Raw genomic sequence first — 19,168 nt, 5'->3', positions numbered from 1 at the left:
TTCTCACAAAAAAACTAAAGGCTAATACAGATAACTTACCTGGAGAGGTACAAGGAGATTTTACAAATGCTTCAGGTCTTGGAGCAACTGGCTGAACAGGACGCGTCTGCTTAGCTGCCAGCTTCTTAAGACTTACTTGCCGCTTTTGAAACATTTCTTCCATACTTTCTTGCTTCTGGAAAACCTTTTGCACGTGGTCCTACAGTTGCCATGGAAATAAAAACCAACTTGAATTACAAAAATAATTTAAATAATTTATTATAATTTTTAAATTCCTGTCAGAGACCAATCAACAAGCTACACTGACATCTACAGCATCTACAGCATAATGATTTGGAATTGCAATTACTTTTATACCACAAATAGAAATATTACACTAACTCTTCCCTCTTAACAAAGTGTAATCTACAGTGATTTTGTACACTTAAGAACATTACTTAAGTAACATTACTTCAAAAATATTTTGTGTGTTTACTATTAAGAAATCTGGGATTCAAGTTTCAATTTAAAAAAAATAAAATTTTTTGACTGTCTAAAGGTTCTGTTACATGAAGAGATCAACCATGAAGAAAAGGAATTTATTCTCAGGTTCTAAAAAATAAAAAAAAGTAGCACATTTTTGCTACGTAAGAAAAAGATATTTCAAATACTCATTTGGGAGAATTTTTTCTAAAAGCAATTTTACTATCTGAAAAATTAAAGTAGTTATGAAAAGTCTCTGAAGCCCTTGGTGCTTATCCAAAGATATGCTGAGACTCAGGCACAGAAATGTATTGGCTTTCCAGTTTACAGGTTTACCTCCTAGTACTGATTATTTAGCTCTATCAATGGCAGTACAAGAAAGCAACTCTAGAATGAACAAATGGACACACAGACACACATAAACATCTTCTGGTACCTTTAGGTCTTCATTGAGGATGTGAGCATACTCTTCATAAATTTTATTCAACTCCTTGATTTTATTGCCAGCACCAGTATCCAGGAACTTTTCAATCTCCTGTAGTGCTGATTCTGCACCATCCTGAGACTGACACTTATCTACTGGCTGGGAAGCCAGCAGGTAAATTCCTTCATCACACCACTTCATGGACTAGAAACAGAGAAGAACAGGCTCAGAATGCACCAATGTCAGCATCACATACTAAGAGTCTGAAACACTCAACCTTGTAATGTATTCAGCTATTTAAAGAGAAAACTTCCAGCCCACTAAGATAACATTACCTACCATTATGACAATTGTTTGCCTGAGGTTTTGGGAAACAGCTGTTGCATACTATATTTACCTTCTCTAGTAAGTCATGCAGTTCCAGGGATTTGTTAAGAAGTTTTCTCCTCCGTTCTATTTCGGTAGTGAAGGCATCACAGAGATGATGAAGTTCACTGCATTTTGGAATAATGGAGTCCACAGCATAATGATTGCTTTGAATAAAAGCATCACGCTCTGAGGCTAACATTTTGGCTTTTGTTACAGTTTCCTAAGAAAATAAGCACTGATTAAAGTACATCTATCCTTGGCCAAGATCAATGAAACAATTTTTACACAGTGAAATACACATATTGATAAAGAATACATCTTTAGTTGATATCTGCCTTGCTTAATAAATCAAAGTTTATTTATGTCTGTCTTTCCAAATGCCCAAGAACCTTCATGTACCAGAGTACCTCAGAAATAACAGTGAGTTTAATCACAGGCCTCCCTGTGAAGGAACCACTGTCTTTCTATGCCTTATTCAGCACGGTCTGTGTGTGTATGAATGCAATTTGGGGTACAGCAACAATCTGAATGCAAATTATAAAAAACCAATCTCAGCCTTAAGACCAACAACCTCACTTAGAGAGCAATTTGCTTCATTGTGAAGCACAGATCAGAGAAAGGTTCCCTTTCTATATTGCTCAGTGTATGTTTCTGTTGGACATCTTTATTGTACATTCAAAACACAGCTTTCTTATTTCTAAGATTTATTGAAAGACATGGCTTTAATAGGAATGAAAGTGGCCCCTTGATCAGTAAATGCCAAACTTGGCTATGTAGACACTTCCTGCAATTCTTACATGAAGCAATCACACTTTGTGTCTGGTCACTCTGCTCTTTATGGAGGGATGTCCAAGAATTACTCCAATGCTTAAAGACTTTATTTCAGATTCCTTCTGTATGTTACCTGTGACATTGATTCTGCCTTGCTGTCAGCTTAAGCAGATACACTCAATAACCATATCCCATTCCCCTCTGCACGTGCATTGTCATAGTAGAAATTGAGATTTGCAGATTTCTTACATCTGATTTTTCTTTAAAGTTGGCAAGATCTTTCAAAATATGCTCCACATGTGAACGGCTGTTTCCCACATCTGTGAAAGCAGACAGTCTCTCAGACACAATATCCAAAGCTGCTTTGACCTGAAATGAGACACAGCTATGTGTGAATGCAGAGATCTCCACCTCTCCAGAGACCCCCCAATTACACAGGTGATAGCCACTATTTGCAGTCAGGTGACTCACATTAGGGGGTTACTGGGATGCAGACAAAGCACCTTTTTTTGTCAGCTTACCTCCCCCCTCCAATTAAAAAGGAAAACAAATACAAAGAAAAGGCAGTGAAGTAATCCTGTTTCCTGGAACTCAAAAAGATGCAAGAAAAAGATTCAAAGGAAACATTTATGATCTTGCTTTTACCAGATAACAAGGATGTAAAGTGACATTAATGTTAACAGCAGACCATGAGGGAGAGGTCCCCACTCCAGCAATTGTTTTAGAGACAGAAAAATGCTTGCAAGAGTGTTTCTGAGTGTTGCTCTTGTGAAGACACAGGGGCTGTGCTCAGAGATCAGCTACACCAGGATAAAGGGTGTGCAGGTGCCACTGAGCACGAGTTAAACAACATGAGATCAGAAACTGGCTGTGAAAATTGTAGTGCAGCCTCCACCCAGCTTCTAACACTATGGCTGCAACTTCCCACCCACAGTGTTGGAGACAGTTTTCATAAAATTTCAGCCAGAATGTTTAGTTGAGACTTGGTTCCATAAAAGGATCTATTGGCAAGATGAAAGTGTTGCAGCAGCATTTTATGTTTCTATGGTACAGAACAGGTTTCAAAGGACTTTTTGAATGCTTATATGCTGCTGGGTGCATAGAAAAGAACTTCCTAAGACTGTAGAAAAAAAAAAATAAAATGTTATGTTTCTATGGGCAAGAATCCAAACTAGTAAAGATAGCAGTGTGTCAAGTAAGGGCAAGTACAAGAAAAAGGCTGGAGAAAGCTTGCAAGTACATACAAGAACTGTAAAATCAAGAGCAGGAAGCATTTTCTGAATCATTTCTATGTTACCAAATATTGACTGCCACCAAGAAGTTCTCACCTCTCTGAAATTCTGTTCAAAATTCCGAAGGCGCAGACACTGCTCTAGTTTTTGCTGATGCTTCATCCAAAACTCATCAAAGGCAGTCTCTGTTTCATGTAATTGAGCCAATAGCCTTTAAAATCAAAACAAAACACATAAAAAATACTCTAAGAATGATGGGTACAACCTTCAAGGGATAATGCAATCCTCCACAGTAAATAAAAAAAGCCTCCCCAAAGCAGTATTTTTCAGGACAAACAAACTGGATACAGGAAACATTTCTTGTATCACACAGTATCATTTCCTACAATAACACTGATGTAAAAAACTGAAACTCAACACAAACATTAATTTCTGGAAAATGGCAAGTGCTTATTTTAGGCACCTTCTCAGCTTTGGCCTGGGGACATGGGGAGCTGAGGCTAACATACATAAATATGCAAATGTGTGTGGGTTAAGACTCAGAGGAACCCAAGCCTTAGGCTAACAGGGAAAGTTAAAGTAAAAAATTTGAACTGCTATGACCAGGCAGCTGCCCTTACATTTCATTCTTTGGAGCAAAGCTCACTATAAACCTGAAGGCCATTGCTCCTTTTCTTCCAAGCAGAGTAATTAATTAAATATCACAGGCAAGTGTACAGCAGTGCTGTGATGAGGAAAACCTTCTTTGATTATAATTCTGGCAAATGTGTTAAAACTTTCACTTCTTAACTTACCTTCTATAATTGTATTTGACAGTATGATATCCCATGGACTTTATACAGTGCATTTTGCTGTACTTAGACTACATCTGGGGAAGGCAACCCATCAGAATTTTAATGAACTTTTGTCTTTAACACTACAGAAATGAACTCTGAATTTACAAGTAAAAACCAAGAAGAGAAAAGGCAGTGACACACACAGAGTTTGTTCCAATTTCCGTCAGATATTGTATTGAATAGGAATGTTATGGATAAATGAGCAACCCCCACCCTGATCGTCCTTGGATAGCTGATAGCAACAGTGACCAAAAAAGTGACTTCTGCCAAGCTCTGTGATTGGAATGGACAGTTATTTGGAAAGAAAGCTGGCCTGAGTGTAACAGAAACACAGAATGACAGACAAAAAAAGAATGCAGAATGCAGCCTGGGGGAAATGAGCTATGCTTTCATAGCTTTGTGAAAATTTACATCTGTGCTGCAGTGATATAATGTCTTCAAACCTGGCAGTAATGTGAGGGGGGTGTGTATGTGGCAGGCAGGGAGCAGAAGAAAACTATACCTATTACTCATATGCCCAGAGGAAGCACATAGGAAATTGGTGCATAGATACTTCAGGAGTGGTGTACTCCCTAACAGCCTTTAAAAGCTACTAACAACATTGATAAGTTAACAGGTTCAAAAGAGAAAAACCCCTCCCACTTCAAAGATAAATGGACGAATCTACTGAAGAGACAGATCACTTTAGTCTTCCACTCATGCCTTCTGTACAGCAGCAAAATTTCTTGGATTGCACTTCAGTTTCTAAACAAAGCATTGATATTCTTTAAAATACGGAAAAGATACTCAAGTATAGAGTCCAAAAGTGACAAAAATGAAAGAAAGAGTGGTATCAGAATTCCAATCCCATTTTCCTTCAGCCAGGTGACACCGCAGAGGGGTTTAGGGGGTTACTTTGTTCAGGACAGATCTGACAACAGAGGAGTTGTTTCTGAAATTATTTCTAATGCTCACATTGAAACATTTGCTTATTTGCAAAGCACAAATATGGAATTAAATACAGAAGCTGGGGGGGGGGGATCAAAAAAGCAGAAAAGCAGCATATTTAGTATTTCACACCTCTCACCTTTCTACTGTTGTTTGATTGTCTAGCTGATCTTGATTCAGTTTGTAATCAGGATTCTCAGTAACTGGTTTTGTAATACTTCCAAGGATATCATCTCCCTGTTCTACTGCTACCCTGATGTCCTCCTACAAAACAAAAGAAAAACCCCACACACTGCAGCAGCATGTTGGTTTTTTAAGCAGAATTCACAAGGCACTGAATTGAAAGAAGGATTTCAATAGCATTCGAGCAAGCACAGTTTTATTAAAAGCAGTGGCTGACAACAGACAGTAAATGATAAATGTCAGCTTCTTCCATGTTTACCATCTGAAGACCCCAGTGTAACTGAGTTAAATTTTCATGGTAGACAGCCTTGCCTTCTAGTGTAGCTTTAGGCTACAAATATCTCAAAAATGTTAGATGCACAGTTCTGAAACCACCAAAGAGCTCTCATTTAATCCTTTTTGAAAGAACATTTGTTCATTCTTCAAAAGGCCATATATTTTAATATGCATGCAAATACAATCAAATTTCCTGTTGCAAACAAAACTACAAATTAAACACACCACCACTTACAAAGAAATTACTGTTTCTCAAACAACCCATTATGCATTTGTACATACGTAAACTTAGTTTCAAGAAATGCCATTTTCCAATGCAAAAAGGATTTTTAACAACAAAAAAAGCAAGCTCAAAAAGATATCATTGGTTCACATTACTACTGTCTATTATCATCATCCATATTTTCCATTAATATTGCTAGCTATAAATTAAAAGACAGGTTAACCAGAAGACAGCATCTCTACAAAATTTACATACCTTCATTTTGTCCTTCTTTTCCGTGTGTGTTGCAAGAAGGGAGCTGGTTGATTGCACATCGTTTGGTAGTTCTGTTTCAGCCAGCTCAGTCCCAAAGGACTGAAGAATCTGAGCTGTTTGCTTAACCTTTTGGGCGAAACCTTCTATAGCCTTTTGGAATAAAAAGCATTAAAGATGTTTTGTGTTCATCACACACATATGTACAAACAAACACAAGCACACAAAATATAACTCTCAAAACAAACCCAAACAGATTAATTACAAGACTGAAAAATGGCCAAAGTAGAATTTTGCAAGCAACAGATACCGTCACCATTAATTCCTTAATTGCATGTTTTTCTTAGGCTTGTATCAGGTGTATCTTCTTCATATTTTTATAATCTGGAGTTATTTTACAATTTGAGCTTTTTCTGTCGTGTAGCAAAACCAATAAACCTCAACACAATAACACACTGTAGTTCCTTCGCTCCAAGTGTTCAGAAAACCCCTCCCAAGTTATTACTCATATTATTTCTCTAAGATGACTAAGTACCATTGGGAACATCTTCTCACACTGAGCAAGTCAACTTGCATCACTTGGAATCTGTTTTATAAATGACAGGGTTCATTAAGCTGAAAAGTTATAACAAAACCTAAGACTTACAGTGCGACGGGACAGCCATCTGTTGTGGCAGTAATCCAGGGTGCCACCAAGATCTTCTGTTAATTGTGTCTTATCAATGTAACTCTGCAGTTCTGACACTGAGCCCAGCATTATGATCTGCAGCAGGACAGAAAAAAAGTGAACGTGATCAGTGGTGACAAGTCCCTTGTTAATGATTCTGAGCCCCATCCTTCAGACACCAACAGAGAAGATGCATTTTTTAATATAAAAGTGAGAGATGGAACTGATTCCTGTGGGTATAGAAACACAAATTTAGCAGTTCTTTCAGGTGAAGATGAGGTAAATGTAAATGACTGATGATGGGCACGGGCACCAGGCATATTAAAAAAAAAAGCTCACAAATTATATAGCATAACACTGCCAGATTTTTTTATCTTGTTAAACCATATTTGGCTATTTTCTAAAAGCAACATTCATTTCTTGTTCATTTTCCTTGTTATCCTGGGTCTGCAGGACAGAACAATACTGCCTACATGGATTTCTCATGTAAGGACCGGTTCCCCAGGATAAATGAAAGATGGGAGAAATTTTCTTAAAGACCATCTTTCCCCCTTGCAATTTACATCTGGTAAGTACAGTAACATTTATATCATCAGCTCATATAGTTTCAAATTTTATTTTAAAATATAAATGCTGTACACTTGCAAATAAAAATACAATCTCTGGATTTACTGGCAAGATAACAACAGGCATCCATTGTACATTTGTTCAAGTGACAGAAACCATAGTGTTTGTCCATGGGAAATGCATCTGCTTCAAAATTCACATACTCTCTCAAGAAAAAGCCATCATGAATTAGCTAAAATTGCTAGAATTGCCTCTAATCATGGCTTTTTGTTGGGGCTTCTTTGATCCTCCTTGGCCACCTTAAGTACTTTTACAGATTCCTGGTAGTAAAGTGAAAACAAAGGATTACTTACAGGTACTTTCATTTTAAGCTCATCTTTGTTGAATCTGAAAGCAATGTCCGAGAGAGCTCGATGAAAAAATCCTGTTGGGCGCAGAACGAGGACTAATTGCAGGTTTCCTGGGAAAGATGCCTGCAAAGCAAGTTGAGCCTGTTATTTTCTGTGTCTCAGCTCCAGAAAATATTTTTGAACAAGGAGAAGCCCCTGATAAACCACAAACTAACTGTATCAAAGGCCTCCCATAATGGGGTGACCAATCATATTGTTGCATGGCTAGTACAAAGAACTTCATTCAAAAGACATTTACTTGTCTTTGGGAACAGGGATCTATTCTCTTGGAATCAATTTTTTTTTTCAGAGCTGGCTTGTACTGCTCTTCAGCTAAGATTACAACCTCCTACCCAAGGAGGCTAATGAACAAACAGCAATGGCTCAGTATTTTTTTAACAGCAAGACTTTCATGGTTACTTCATCTTCACTTTAATAAAAGGTGCCAAAGAAACCTCCATCATTCTGTGAACACCTAACAACAAATTTCTAATTCACGCATATACTACCTTGCCAGTTGCCTACACAAGTTTTTGCCACAGAGGATGAATTTCTCAGGCAGCAACTTAAAAAAAAAACTTTAATTTGATTGACAAAAATAAAAATCAAGCATAAAAAAATCTCAGTTCTCTTTTTCCTCATCAACTTCCAAGTAGCAATCTGATGGATCTTTCTCAGTTCTACAACAGGTAGAGGGAAAACAGAAGATAGAAGAAATTAAAAAAAATATAGCATTAAATTATTGAAAATCAACCTCTGCTGTGGCAGAGATTTGCATATTTGGCATTAAACCACTCTTGGAAACATTCTCCTCTATTCAGTATTTCCACTGTAGGGAGGCAGTGAAATTCACTAAAGAAATTATCATTATAATGATTAAGTATGCAATTTTCTTCATTATACTGTTGGAAGTTATTTCACTTTTCTAGCAAACTGGTTTACCAGAGGGAAGACAAAAAATCCAACCAAAAAATCCCCAGAGACTGAAGGAGCTGTTATGCTATGCTCTGTTCCAAGCCTACTGGAACTGTTAGTATCTGGAAGGTTAAAGAGTGATTTAATAACAATTTTGAGGTTTCCAAGAGTTCCAGGTACTTAGCATTAGAAATTATGAATTTTTAAAGGGAAAAAGTAGTTTAACACTTTTCTGGAAAGCTTCAAGATCCATTGCGGTTCCCCAGATATTCAGTACACAACCAAGATTTCATTCGTCTAAGGAACCTTAAAGACTTGGACTTCTCGATCTGCCTCCATTTCAGTGATGTCCACATTTTCTAGAAAGTACAGTGGTGCAGTTTGATGGCTGAGTCTGATGGCTGGGAACAGAAACCAGGTAATTCTGAGTGCCTCAGCCTTGCACTCTAAAATTCACTAAAAAAAGTGCAGCCTGTGAAGTTACTAACCCATAGTTATCAGAGGAAAAACTTTTCATAGAAAATTTCTGACTGTATTCAGAAGAAAAATAAAAGATTATACTTTTCTTACTATTTTTCTGAATTACCATACAAAGCAAACCCACAAATTTATTTCAGAGCATTAAAAGAACAGACAAAAAAATCTTTAATTAAATCTCCTGGATAAGCCTTTTAGAATGACAGCTGTATTTGCTTCTCTCATTCAACAGACATGTCAATCTATTTTGTGCCTATAACAGAATTGTTCAGTCCAACTGAGCAGTTATTTTTACCTTTAACTTCCAAAATGCGAAGTTTATTCAGTAATGCAAATATTTCAGAATTAAAATGACAGAAGAGATATTTTTAGGTAACCTATTTTGAAAAATAAGGTGCCTCCTTGTGAGACATCCACCCCACCACGATGTCCTGACCCACTGTCCATGGCAGCCAATATCTGCAACCCCTTTAGCCTTACTTGGAGCACTGGGAAATGCCCTGGACAGGGGGCTAGATAATATCATTGAGGCTCCCTTTCCTCACAAAAGATGGTCCTTCAGGGTCCCTCCCAACCCAATCTGTGATTTTATGACATTTAGGCTATTACTGAAGCAGACAGCAGTACCCAAATGCAATCTAATAGTAAATTTTTCTGGACTGTCTACTAGGTCCTATGAAACAGAGTTTAATTGCATGATGAAATTTAGGATGGTGTTCAATTCAATGGAAACAGAGAATACGCACTGCAATTATTTTCTATCTCAATGTGTCAACCCAAAATGATGGTGTTGAGGTCAATACAGTCTTGGATCACTTGCATTCCCATTCAAAACCTGTCAGAAATTTCCCTTCTCTCTGAACAAAAGCTCAAATTCTAGATTACTTTGACTTTGTCTACAGTATAAACTGGTCTCCACTAGTGTGTCTCCATTTGGTTCTATTTTTTTCTTTAAAAAAACTCCATGTCTTAAAAAGTGATGCCTCCTTCCCTTGTTGTGGCTAGAAGTAAAATCTGCAAATTAATTTTTGTGAAACAAGAAAGGGAAGTTGTGCTACAGTAAACAATGTCGGATTTGTGCCAGCTATTACAGTTTATCGAAGGTTTTATCTGCACTGCCAAAATACTACTACTTTTCCTAACACGTTTTTGCTAAAGCCCTGGTGACTTGCAGAGACAATGCTATGATGTAAGAGATACTCCATGGATGCCTGTGAACTTCATTGACCAGTCAACTTCACCCTGAACACTGGAACAAAACAAAAATCCTCTGTTCCAGCCCAGCAGCATAATTGTTTGAAGCCATTGTATGCTAACCAGACAACAAACAATGACTTCTCAATAATGCTTTGCTAAATGTTAAGCACCAAAAAATATTCTTGTTATGTTTAGCAGTGCTATCAAATAAAGTGCCTTCAAGGACTGTTTCGCTGAAGTCAATGAACCTTACTCAGATTTATTGAAGGATTTGTGTGTTCAAAAACTGGGTTTGTTTTTTCCCCCAACTGTCTTTTTTTACTAGATTAATTAATATTAACAGTACCCCCAACATCTTGTCTCAAATACTGAATTCATCTGATTTAATGCCAATGCAAAAGAGACTAGGAGTCATGTTTTTCATATTCTCTGCAAAAATTAGGAGAGCCCAGCCCATATATTCATTCATCTCATTTACACTTATTTGATATTTCATGACAGTCGTGGGATTAGTTTTCTATCTGTTCATCTCCTTCACTTTCTCATCCAGTCAGGTCAGTGCCAATTCCAAAGAGAAAAAGATGTAGATGTGCACATTGTTATCAGCTTTAAATTAAATCTGGCCAAACCAGGAATGTGTATACAGCACAGCCCCAGGATCAAAGTGTTCCAATACACTGAGATCTTTGTTGCTCTACAAGTATCCTGAACCTAGAATGAGGGGAAGAACCTTTTCTGGCTGGACAAAATGGGAAACAATCTTAAGTTCTCCAGATAACCTGTTAATAATTTTTCAGGAGCAGGTTAACCTGCCTGCTTTGAGGCATCTGCTTCTCAGGGATGGGGAGCATTTCACTGCATGCTCCAGGTTTCTGTAAATGTATAGGCTGAACCCAGCTGAGTTCTGGGCAAAATGCAAAATCAAATTAACATAGAATCACCGAATGGATTGGAAAGGATCTTAAAGATCACTAATTTCTAACACCCCCACCAGGACAAGAACATCTTTCACTAGAGCTGGTTCTCAGGTCCTCACCCAACCTTGCCTTGAACACTTCCAGGGCTGAGGCATCCACAACTTCCTGGACAACCTGCTCCAGTGCCCCACTACCCTTACAGTAAAAAATTGCTTCCTAACATGTAATGTCTCTCCTCATTCAGTTTAAAACAACTCCCCATTGTCCTATCACTATCTGCCTGTGTAAAGTCACTCTCCCTCTATTTTATAAGTTATATCTATTTTTTAAATACCAAAAGGCTGCAGTGAGGTCTGGCCCAGAGCCTTCTCTTCTGAACAACCTCACTTCTCTCAGCCTGTTCTCATAGGATGCTCCAAGACCTCTGATCACCTTTGTGGCCTCCTCTGGACCACGTGTTAGTTGCATATAATCCTAACTATCATTTTTCTGCACAGTTATTAAATTACTGGCAGAGAGGCTAGGTGTACCACCAGTACTGACCCTGAAGTTAAGCCAGCTTGCAGAAATATTGTGTATAATATGTGAGCCATCAAAGAGCTAATGATTGACTTGGTTTTAGTAATTTTGTCTTAAAATATTTGGAAAAAAACTAATTTTTTTAATGAACAGCTTCAAAATACCCACATTACCAAACTCTGTGGTGCTGTTTTCCTTTCTGCACTTACTTAGTATGCCATAAGCCACAGAGCACTTCTTTCCAAAATACTTCTGTATATAAAGGGTTAGTAACTACTTGCTTACCTATTTAAGACTGTTTATTCCTGGCTAGAATGAACACATAATTCTTGTCACAAAATAATCTTGAATTAAATCAGTTCATAAAAAAAGCAGCTTGAAATCTAGTTTTAAAAACATAGGACTGTTTTGCATTAGATCTATATATAATGCTTGTGACATGATCCTGCTTTCTGAGTTTAAGTGACTCACTTCTGTTTTCACATATTCAACAAATACATAAAATAAATAAAAATGGCTAAGTACACAAGGATAACTGCAAAAGTGCCTGCATTTGAAGTAGTCTCAAAACATCCAAGGCAACCAGACAAAACCATACTGATCTAAAAATAAACGTACTCATTTATCATTTACTGTACTCATTCATAACAATAGCCACAAAATTAATACAAATATTGTTCCAGCTTCATCATACTGCCAAGTTCTAGTCTTAAATCCAAGCAAAATGAGAAACATGACTGGGGTTGAAAGAAGAGCAGTGTTTTCAAACTTAAGCCATACAAAGTGTGAAGTGTCACTACTTTTCAGGACATGATGCAAAGAGCTAACTAGAAACTGGGCTAAAGGGAAATACCTATCCCATATAAATATAAAACAGTGCCTTTCATGGGGCACCACTTAAAAAATATATATTTTCTATATTGAGAACTCACTAAGAAACTCAACATGTCTACAAACAAGGTCAAAGAATTCAAAGCTGAATTACTGCAATTCATCATTTCTCACCTTGGATATCAAACCAGTAAGATTCCAGATGGCACAAAAATGGGACTGCCTGACTCCTGCAAGGTTTAGGCTGGTATTACAAAATCAAAGAATCAATTAGATTGGAAAAGACCTCCACAATCATCGAGTCCAACCTAAGCATTCTGGTGTGCTGTGTCCATTGGCTTCAGGTTTCTTCCTGCCAGCCAGCAGTCTTGGCCCTGATCTTCAAAGAAATTAATGGGCTAAGCCACTGTTACACTGAAGACTGCATTTTGATTTATGAACAGCTAAGAAAAGCAGTGCTGTGGACAAGGCAGTCCAAAACAGAAGACATGAAATCTGTACTCAGTGCATCCTTAATTAGGGGTGGCAAATCACAAAGCAGACTTCTTTTCCAGGAGGCAGAATAAAACCCATCTCTTGTCACATTTAGAAAGGGCTGCAAAGTTTTGTAAATGGATAAAAATTCCTCACCAACAAAACAACCAACCTCCATCCTAACGCTTACTCAAGAGCAGTGGCCCACAGGTATGTTATTCCCTACACACCAAGAAGTTTATTTTCCTGGATTTCAGTATGAGGATGATGAATGTCTATGGTAAAACTTTTAATGATGTTGAGTGCAGTTTTTTGTTTGTCTAAAAGAGTGAGTTCACACTGCAACCTTTCCCTCTAGATGGAGGAAGACAATGATGACAGGACAATAGACTAATACAATGTAATGACATCGACTACTTTTTAAAAAGAAAATACACTGGAACTGTGAAGAGAGCAGTGTGAAACCCTGGAATGCATTGATCAGTAAAAAGCCTTGCTCCTACAACTGTGGATTGAATATTGCTAGTTTGGGTATGATAACATTAGGAGAGAAAAAAAAAGGATAAAAAAGGAGTCATTTTTGACTGCATGGAAAGGACAAGGGGATCAATTTGTCTGGCATTTGTCATTCCCCCAGCTTCAGCAGGGACAATACAGAGCTGCTTTACCAACCACCATGACTGCTCCTCCTTGCACACTTATCCATGAGACTATGTAATTGCCCAGCCCCAGGAGCTAAAAGGTTCAGTAACATCTTGAATCACTCTTCATACTCTGAGTACTGTGTTTTACTGAAAACAGGACATTCTAATACAAATTTAGAAGAATCGTCACAGGTGACAGGGCAACAAGCTGAAAAAAATTTGTATCCTCAAACAATAATGTATTACAAGTGAACAATTTGCAACTACTAAGTTCAGTATTTTTCTTGTAAGAACTTTCAAATTCTACTTTACTATCAAGTCTTCATCCTCAGCATTAAACTTGGCTCTTGGAATCTCTACCAGAATTTCACATCTCAACCTGACTATCCCAGTAGATCACATTCTTCCTAGGCTTATAAGTTCACTTCAGCTAAATCAGGTGAGAAATAAAAATAATAATGTTGTTTGAAGTGTCTCTTAAGCCACAGAGACTGCATTATTGTGCTTGCTCACAACAACATCCTGGGCTGCCTGCCCATTGCAATTTCATCAAGTAGAATAAAACAGTAGCAAGGTCTGCATGCCTGGGCATGTTATTGCCACAATCTCTGTCACATGGAAAAGAAATGCCATATTTCAGCCCAGGCCCCTGGCTTTGCTCTCAGTCCCCCTGCACTGCATGTGCTGCAGCAGCAGCAGTCACCCTGGGCGAGCAGTTCAGTCACTGGCCTTCTACCACGTCTGCAAAAATAGGTGAACCTCACCTCCAGAGTCTTGACTACAAAACCTTTAAGTATCAGCATGAAATACAGAATCAGCTCATCGTTGCTCATTTTCTGCCCCAGGAAAAATAAAGTACCCCTAACAACAAAGAAGGAAAAATGAAGCTTAGAAATTTTTAATAATACATTTTCCACAATTTCAGCCTGAAACAAAACATTTTGTTAGTTTTGTTTCAAAACATCCTTCAATACCCACTAGTACAAACCAAATGTGTATGAAGAGTTTGAAAATAACAAGAAATAATAATAACAAATCCATGCCAGTATGAATTTCTGTTTAACAGCTGCTTAGTGCTTACAAATACATGTCCTACAGTGGCCAGGGTATTAGTGATGGGCAGATGCTCCAGCCAGGACATTCCTGTCAGGCAGTGCTCCAGTCACAGCACCCTATGCTGGCATTTCTGGTTTCACAAATCAAAAGGGTCAACTCCCCCAGGATGATTATAGAAAAAATAGGTAAGTTGGCAGAAAAGACAAAATAAACCGACAGCCAAAATTCTCATCTCAAATAACATGACACTCCTGTCTCTACAGACAGCAATAGGCTTCAGCAATAAAAAAAATAAAATAAAAAAAAGGAAATGGCTTCAAATTGAAAGGAGGTGGGTTTATATGGGACAGTAGGAAGAAATTATTTACTGTGGGGATGGCAAGGCTCTAGAATAGGTTACTCAGAGAAGCTGGGAATTTCCTGTGCCTGGAAGTGTTCAAGGCCAGGCTTGGATGGGGCTTTGAGCCACCTTATCTAGGGAAAGGTGTCCCTGCCCATGGCGGGAGTGTTGGAATTAGAAAATCTTTAAGGTCTCTTCCATCCAAACCATTCTGTGATTCTGTGACTGAAACTACCAGAGCTATCAGGCTTTCAGACATCGAGTACAGTCTGGATAGCCCAAATACCACTCTCATGCTTCAAAACCACCAAAAGACAACTCTGACTGTAAGAAAAACCAAGCAAGTGGAAGTCTTCAGTTACCCTTGAGCCGTTCAAAAGAAATCTTTGTCTATCAATAGGACCTCACTAATTTGGCACAATTACATATCCTGTATATTTGGCTTTGTTTTTTTGTTAAACAACAGGCAGCTGAAATGCAGATTAGATTTCATTTATATCAAATACTATAGCAAAGATATGGTGGTCAAGAGCAAACAATTCTTCACTACATCTTCTTTTGGAATAGGAACACAAAATGTTCACGTGTTAGGGCTGATGTGACTATTGCTGAAGTCCAACAGGAGGACTGCTATAAATATATATACATGGGTACAATTGAAAGCCAACACTGTTGCTGTTCAACAGAGAAGCAAATATAAAAAATCCTGCCCTTAACAGATTAGACTGCAGCTAAGAAGCACGATTCTTCTTTCAGAAAAACCTCACAGAAGAACGAGAAAAGCTGAAGAAAACAAAATAACCCATCAGCAGCAGTACTGCAACTGGGCAGTGCTCCTGCACTTAACACCCTAAATCCCTTAGGCACCAGCACCATCTCAGCAGTGACAGATCCCTCAGAATGGGGAATAGTTGCTCAGTTCTGTTCACTGTGCTTCAAAGCAAAGCAACACACTGGAGGAATGTTACCATAAATTTCATCATCACGGCTATAAGCAATTTGTCTGTAGTTGCTCCCTAACCCCCACAACCCCAATTATGCAAATAAAAGGACCATAATCTGTGCAACACTTATCTGTCCTTGAACAGAAACTACAGCACTGACTTTTGAGAGATGCCAAACCTCCAGCTAGAGGCCTTTTTCTTCAATCATCCTAAATTATGCTGCTCTCAGTTTTTACTACTGTGATCTACTCAATGCTGCATCTTAAAATTTCAAATTGAGCTGCTAAAGCAAATTTTGCTGATACTTTAATGTATTTTCAACATTTTAACATTTCTACAATGATTATTGGGTAAAGAGTTGTATTGTGGGAATATTATATCATTATATATTCATTCATAAAACATCATATAGTGGGAACAACATACTACCTTTAAAGATGTATTATTTTAAAGTAATGTACTACCTTTAACTTAGAATAAACAAAAGTTTCTTTGGCCATAATCAGGCTACATTAAAATGACATTTACTGTTTTGATTTGACATTTATCTTACAGAGTCAAAATTTTTCAGCCATTAAAAATTAAAAGATACTTACAGCTTTGTTTTTCAGCCCTTACAGGAAAGACTATTGACTAACAATTAAAGCAAGGATAACAAGGAAAAGAAAAAGGCAACCAATGAACCAAAAACTTGAAAAACCAAGTAAACCAGCAGTAGAATAAGCACATGATAAACATGAATCTGTCCTTCTCTACTTCTGAAAAAAGGAAAAAATAGCCTATAATAAGCTTCTTTTTCATATTACTTGAAAGGGAGACTGGGAAAATTAAGAGCATGCACTGTTGATTGATCATAGAAGGCACATAAGATTTTCTTGCTTACATATAATCCTTGTTTTAAATCAAACATCACAAGAACAGTGTTTCCATGTGACCTCCTTTCACAAGTGGTAAACTCAACCAGGACCCTCACCCTCATTTCTTCACTTGAATAGTGAAAACTCTGTGGGACCCATGGGGTGTCCATGCAAACATCAGCTCCCACCTGGGACAGCGGCATGCTCACACATTCACTCTCTCCAAGTGCACACTTAGGAAGATGTCCTGAGCTGCAGACTGCATTAAAACACATCATAGACACATGATGCTCTGTCTGGGATACAAAAGACCTACTGGATACCTTCTGTATCATCTATTAGCTGACATATTGTTGAAGAGAAAAAAAATTATGTTTTTCCACTTGTAAGAGGAAGATTCAACACAGAAAAATCTTTCTAAGGAGTAATTGAAGAGAGTACTCACTGCTATCCGCAGTATGGAAGCTTTCACAGAAGTCCATTTGTCCTGTCTGCGATCTATGACAAGAATAAATCCAATTCCAGCATCTCGTAAACTGAGTTTGGAGAAGGAAAGAAGAAAATAGGAAAGTTTAGTTAAAAATACAAATGTAACTCCTGGTGCCCTCACACAGAAAAGCAGTCAATAAACAGTGAAAAAAAAAAGTAGCTTGACCTTTTTGTGCAGAATTTTCTTCATATAAATATCTTAACTAAAGATACATCATACACCATTGCAAAGATGCAGCAGTCCCACAGCGTTTTGCAGAGTTTCAAAATGCATTCAAATAATGAATTCCTCTTTTTCACAAAAGATAGTATTTACATTTATTGCACAGGGATTATTTCAGAAGAAAATGAGACTGATTCTCCACTGTTTGGTGCTGATATAATCCCTTTCTCATGATGTTGTCAGCATAATTTCAGGATCAAAATAAAGTTGTTTTCCTTTTGCATCTGCTTTTTAACCTTCTGTTTGAATTGCCTTCCTCCTCACTGATACTTAAAACTCCTGGAAACCACAGATCCTTCTGATCATTCCATGATACTGCTCCATGCATCTGAAATCCTCATATGCCTCCAGGCTGTAAACTTCTTCCTAGGTGCATCTTCACATTCACTGAAACAAAAAAACCTTAGGGCATTTAAGCTCTTCAAGCCACAGATGAGAACAACGAGCTCAGAGGCACTCCTCTGGAATGGAAACATCTGTGAGAGAGATTCTGCTCCAGTCCTGCCGCGCGGGTGGGTGACCTTTCTCTTTTGCCTGTGCTCAGCTGCATGTGCTACCGAGCCCTGACCAAGGGATGTGCTCCTGTTTTGTAATTCCCCATCTAAGCCAATTGTGCAATGCCAGCAGCAGCCCTTGCCAGCCAATCGCAATCAAAATGGAAACAGCAGGCAAATGCAAGGCAGACAGGCTCAGATTAATTGTTTTCTCATACATTTGCTCCCTTTTCAGTATATGTGCTGTATTTTTACATCTGATGATTCATTGCAAGGCCTGCTGTGGCACTATTACATTAGAAATACTGTGCATCAATTTGTTATGGTAATATCTGAAAGGAAAAAATAAAAATCAACACAACAGAATGTCAGGATTCTTTATTCAAGATTGCTGAATCATGGAAACACCAGCTTTTCTTGATAAGGTTATGTCAGTAGCATAATGATAAGAGGATGTTTAGGAGGGTGAAGAACACAGGTACCCAGATGTGTCATCTTAAGCTACTCTTCAAAATTACAGATTTAAACAGGACTCACAGTTTATTCCCTCTCTTTTATAAAATGCAGCATCTCTCAAATTTACAGACACACTCTTCAGTGGGAAACATGAATAATCATTAGAAATGCAAAGGAGCCCTTGCTTTCTTTCAGAAGAAGCTAAGCAGTCCTCTCAGCACAGCAGAATGTTAGAAGTGATCCTCACTGCCCACATTCAGTGCATGTTACTTAACTCTTGCCTCTGGGTTAGGACAACACTGATAAACAACATCTGAGCACTTGCCTTGTAAGCCTGACAACCCTTGCAGACAAACAGGGCTTTATATTAGCAATATGCTTCCCACTACAGTAAATTTCCATGATTTACCAAAGTTTCCTCTCTTATTTTTCTTTATTTAAAGGGCAAGAGGAGGAGAGAGATTCAGACTGATTTTAGCCTCTTCCCGTTCCCCGTTTAAAGCTCTCACAATTTTAACCTTTAGTGACTGAGCAAAGTAAAATTATAATAGCAACCATGTGCCACAATAATCAGATGGCAAAACAAACTCCTAGGGTACACAGCCTTAATGTGGATCAATGGAGTGAAAAAAGTGCTACAGCTTTCCCCACAGGAGTCAGTGTGGATTTTGGAGTGTATTAAGACTCATAGTCTATTTTCCCCCACTCAGTAGAAGGTCCCAGGAGCCCTGAAATCCCTCCATACTTCCTCAGAGGA

General features: G+C 38.0%; 1 protein-coding gene across 12 annotated transcripts in view; it reads right to left on the bottom strand.

Annotated features, from left to right (window-relative positions):
- The window catches only part of MCF2L (MCF.2 cell line derived transforming sequence like), a 156,598-nt gene that overhangs the window by 22,603 nt on the left and 114,827 nt on the right, over positions 1–19,168 (bottom strand). For all 12 annotated transcript variants that reach the window (XM_058044996.1, XM_058044997.1, XM_058045001.1 and 9 more), the window contains 10 exons: positions 17,195–17,285; positions 7,543–7,662; positions 6,602–6,718; positions 5,959–6,108; positions 5,161–5,285; positions 3,355–3,469; positions 2,276–2,395; positions 1,284–1,475; positions 899–1,090; positions 40–199 (listed from right to left, as the gene is read on the bottom strand). In XM_058044996.1, coding sequence (XP_057900979.1) covers positions 40–199; positions 899–1,090; positions 1,284–1,475; positions 2,276–2,395; positions 3,355–3,469; positions 5,161–5,285; positions 5,959–6,108; positions 6,602–6,718; positions 7,543–7,662; positions 17,195–17,285 — 1,382 coding nt within the window. The remainder of the gene's footprint in view (positions 1–39; positions 200–898; positions 1,091–1,283; positions 1,476–2,275; positions 2,396–3,354; positions 3,470–5,160; positions 5,286–5,958; positions 6,109–6,601; positions 6,719–7,542; positions 7,663–17,194; positions 17,286–19,168) is intronic.

This window comes from Melospiza georgiana, chromosome 2 (genome assembly GCF_028018845.1).
Source record: "Melospiza georgiana isolate bMelGeo1 chromosome 2, bMelGeo1.pri, whole genome shotgun sequence".
NCBI lineage: Eukaryota > Metazoa > Chordata > Aves > Passeriformes > Passerellidae > Melospiza > Melospiza georgiana.
The sequence above is the reverse complement of the archived record's forward strand: the minus strand, read 5'-3'. Positions and strand labels throughout refer to the sequence as shown.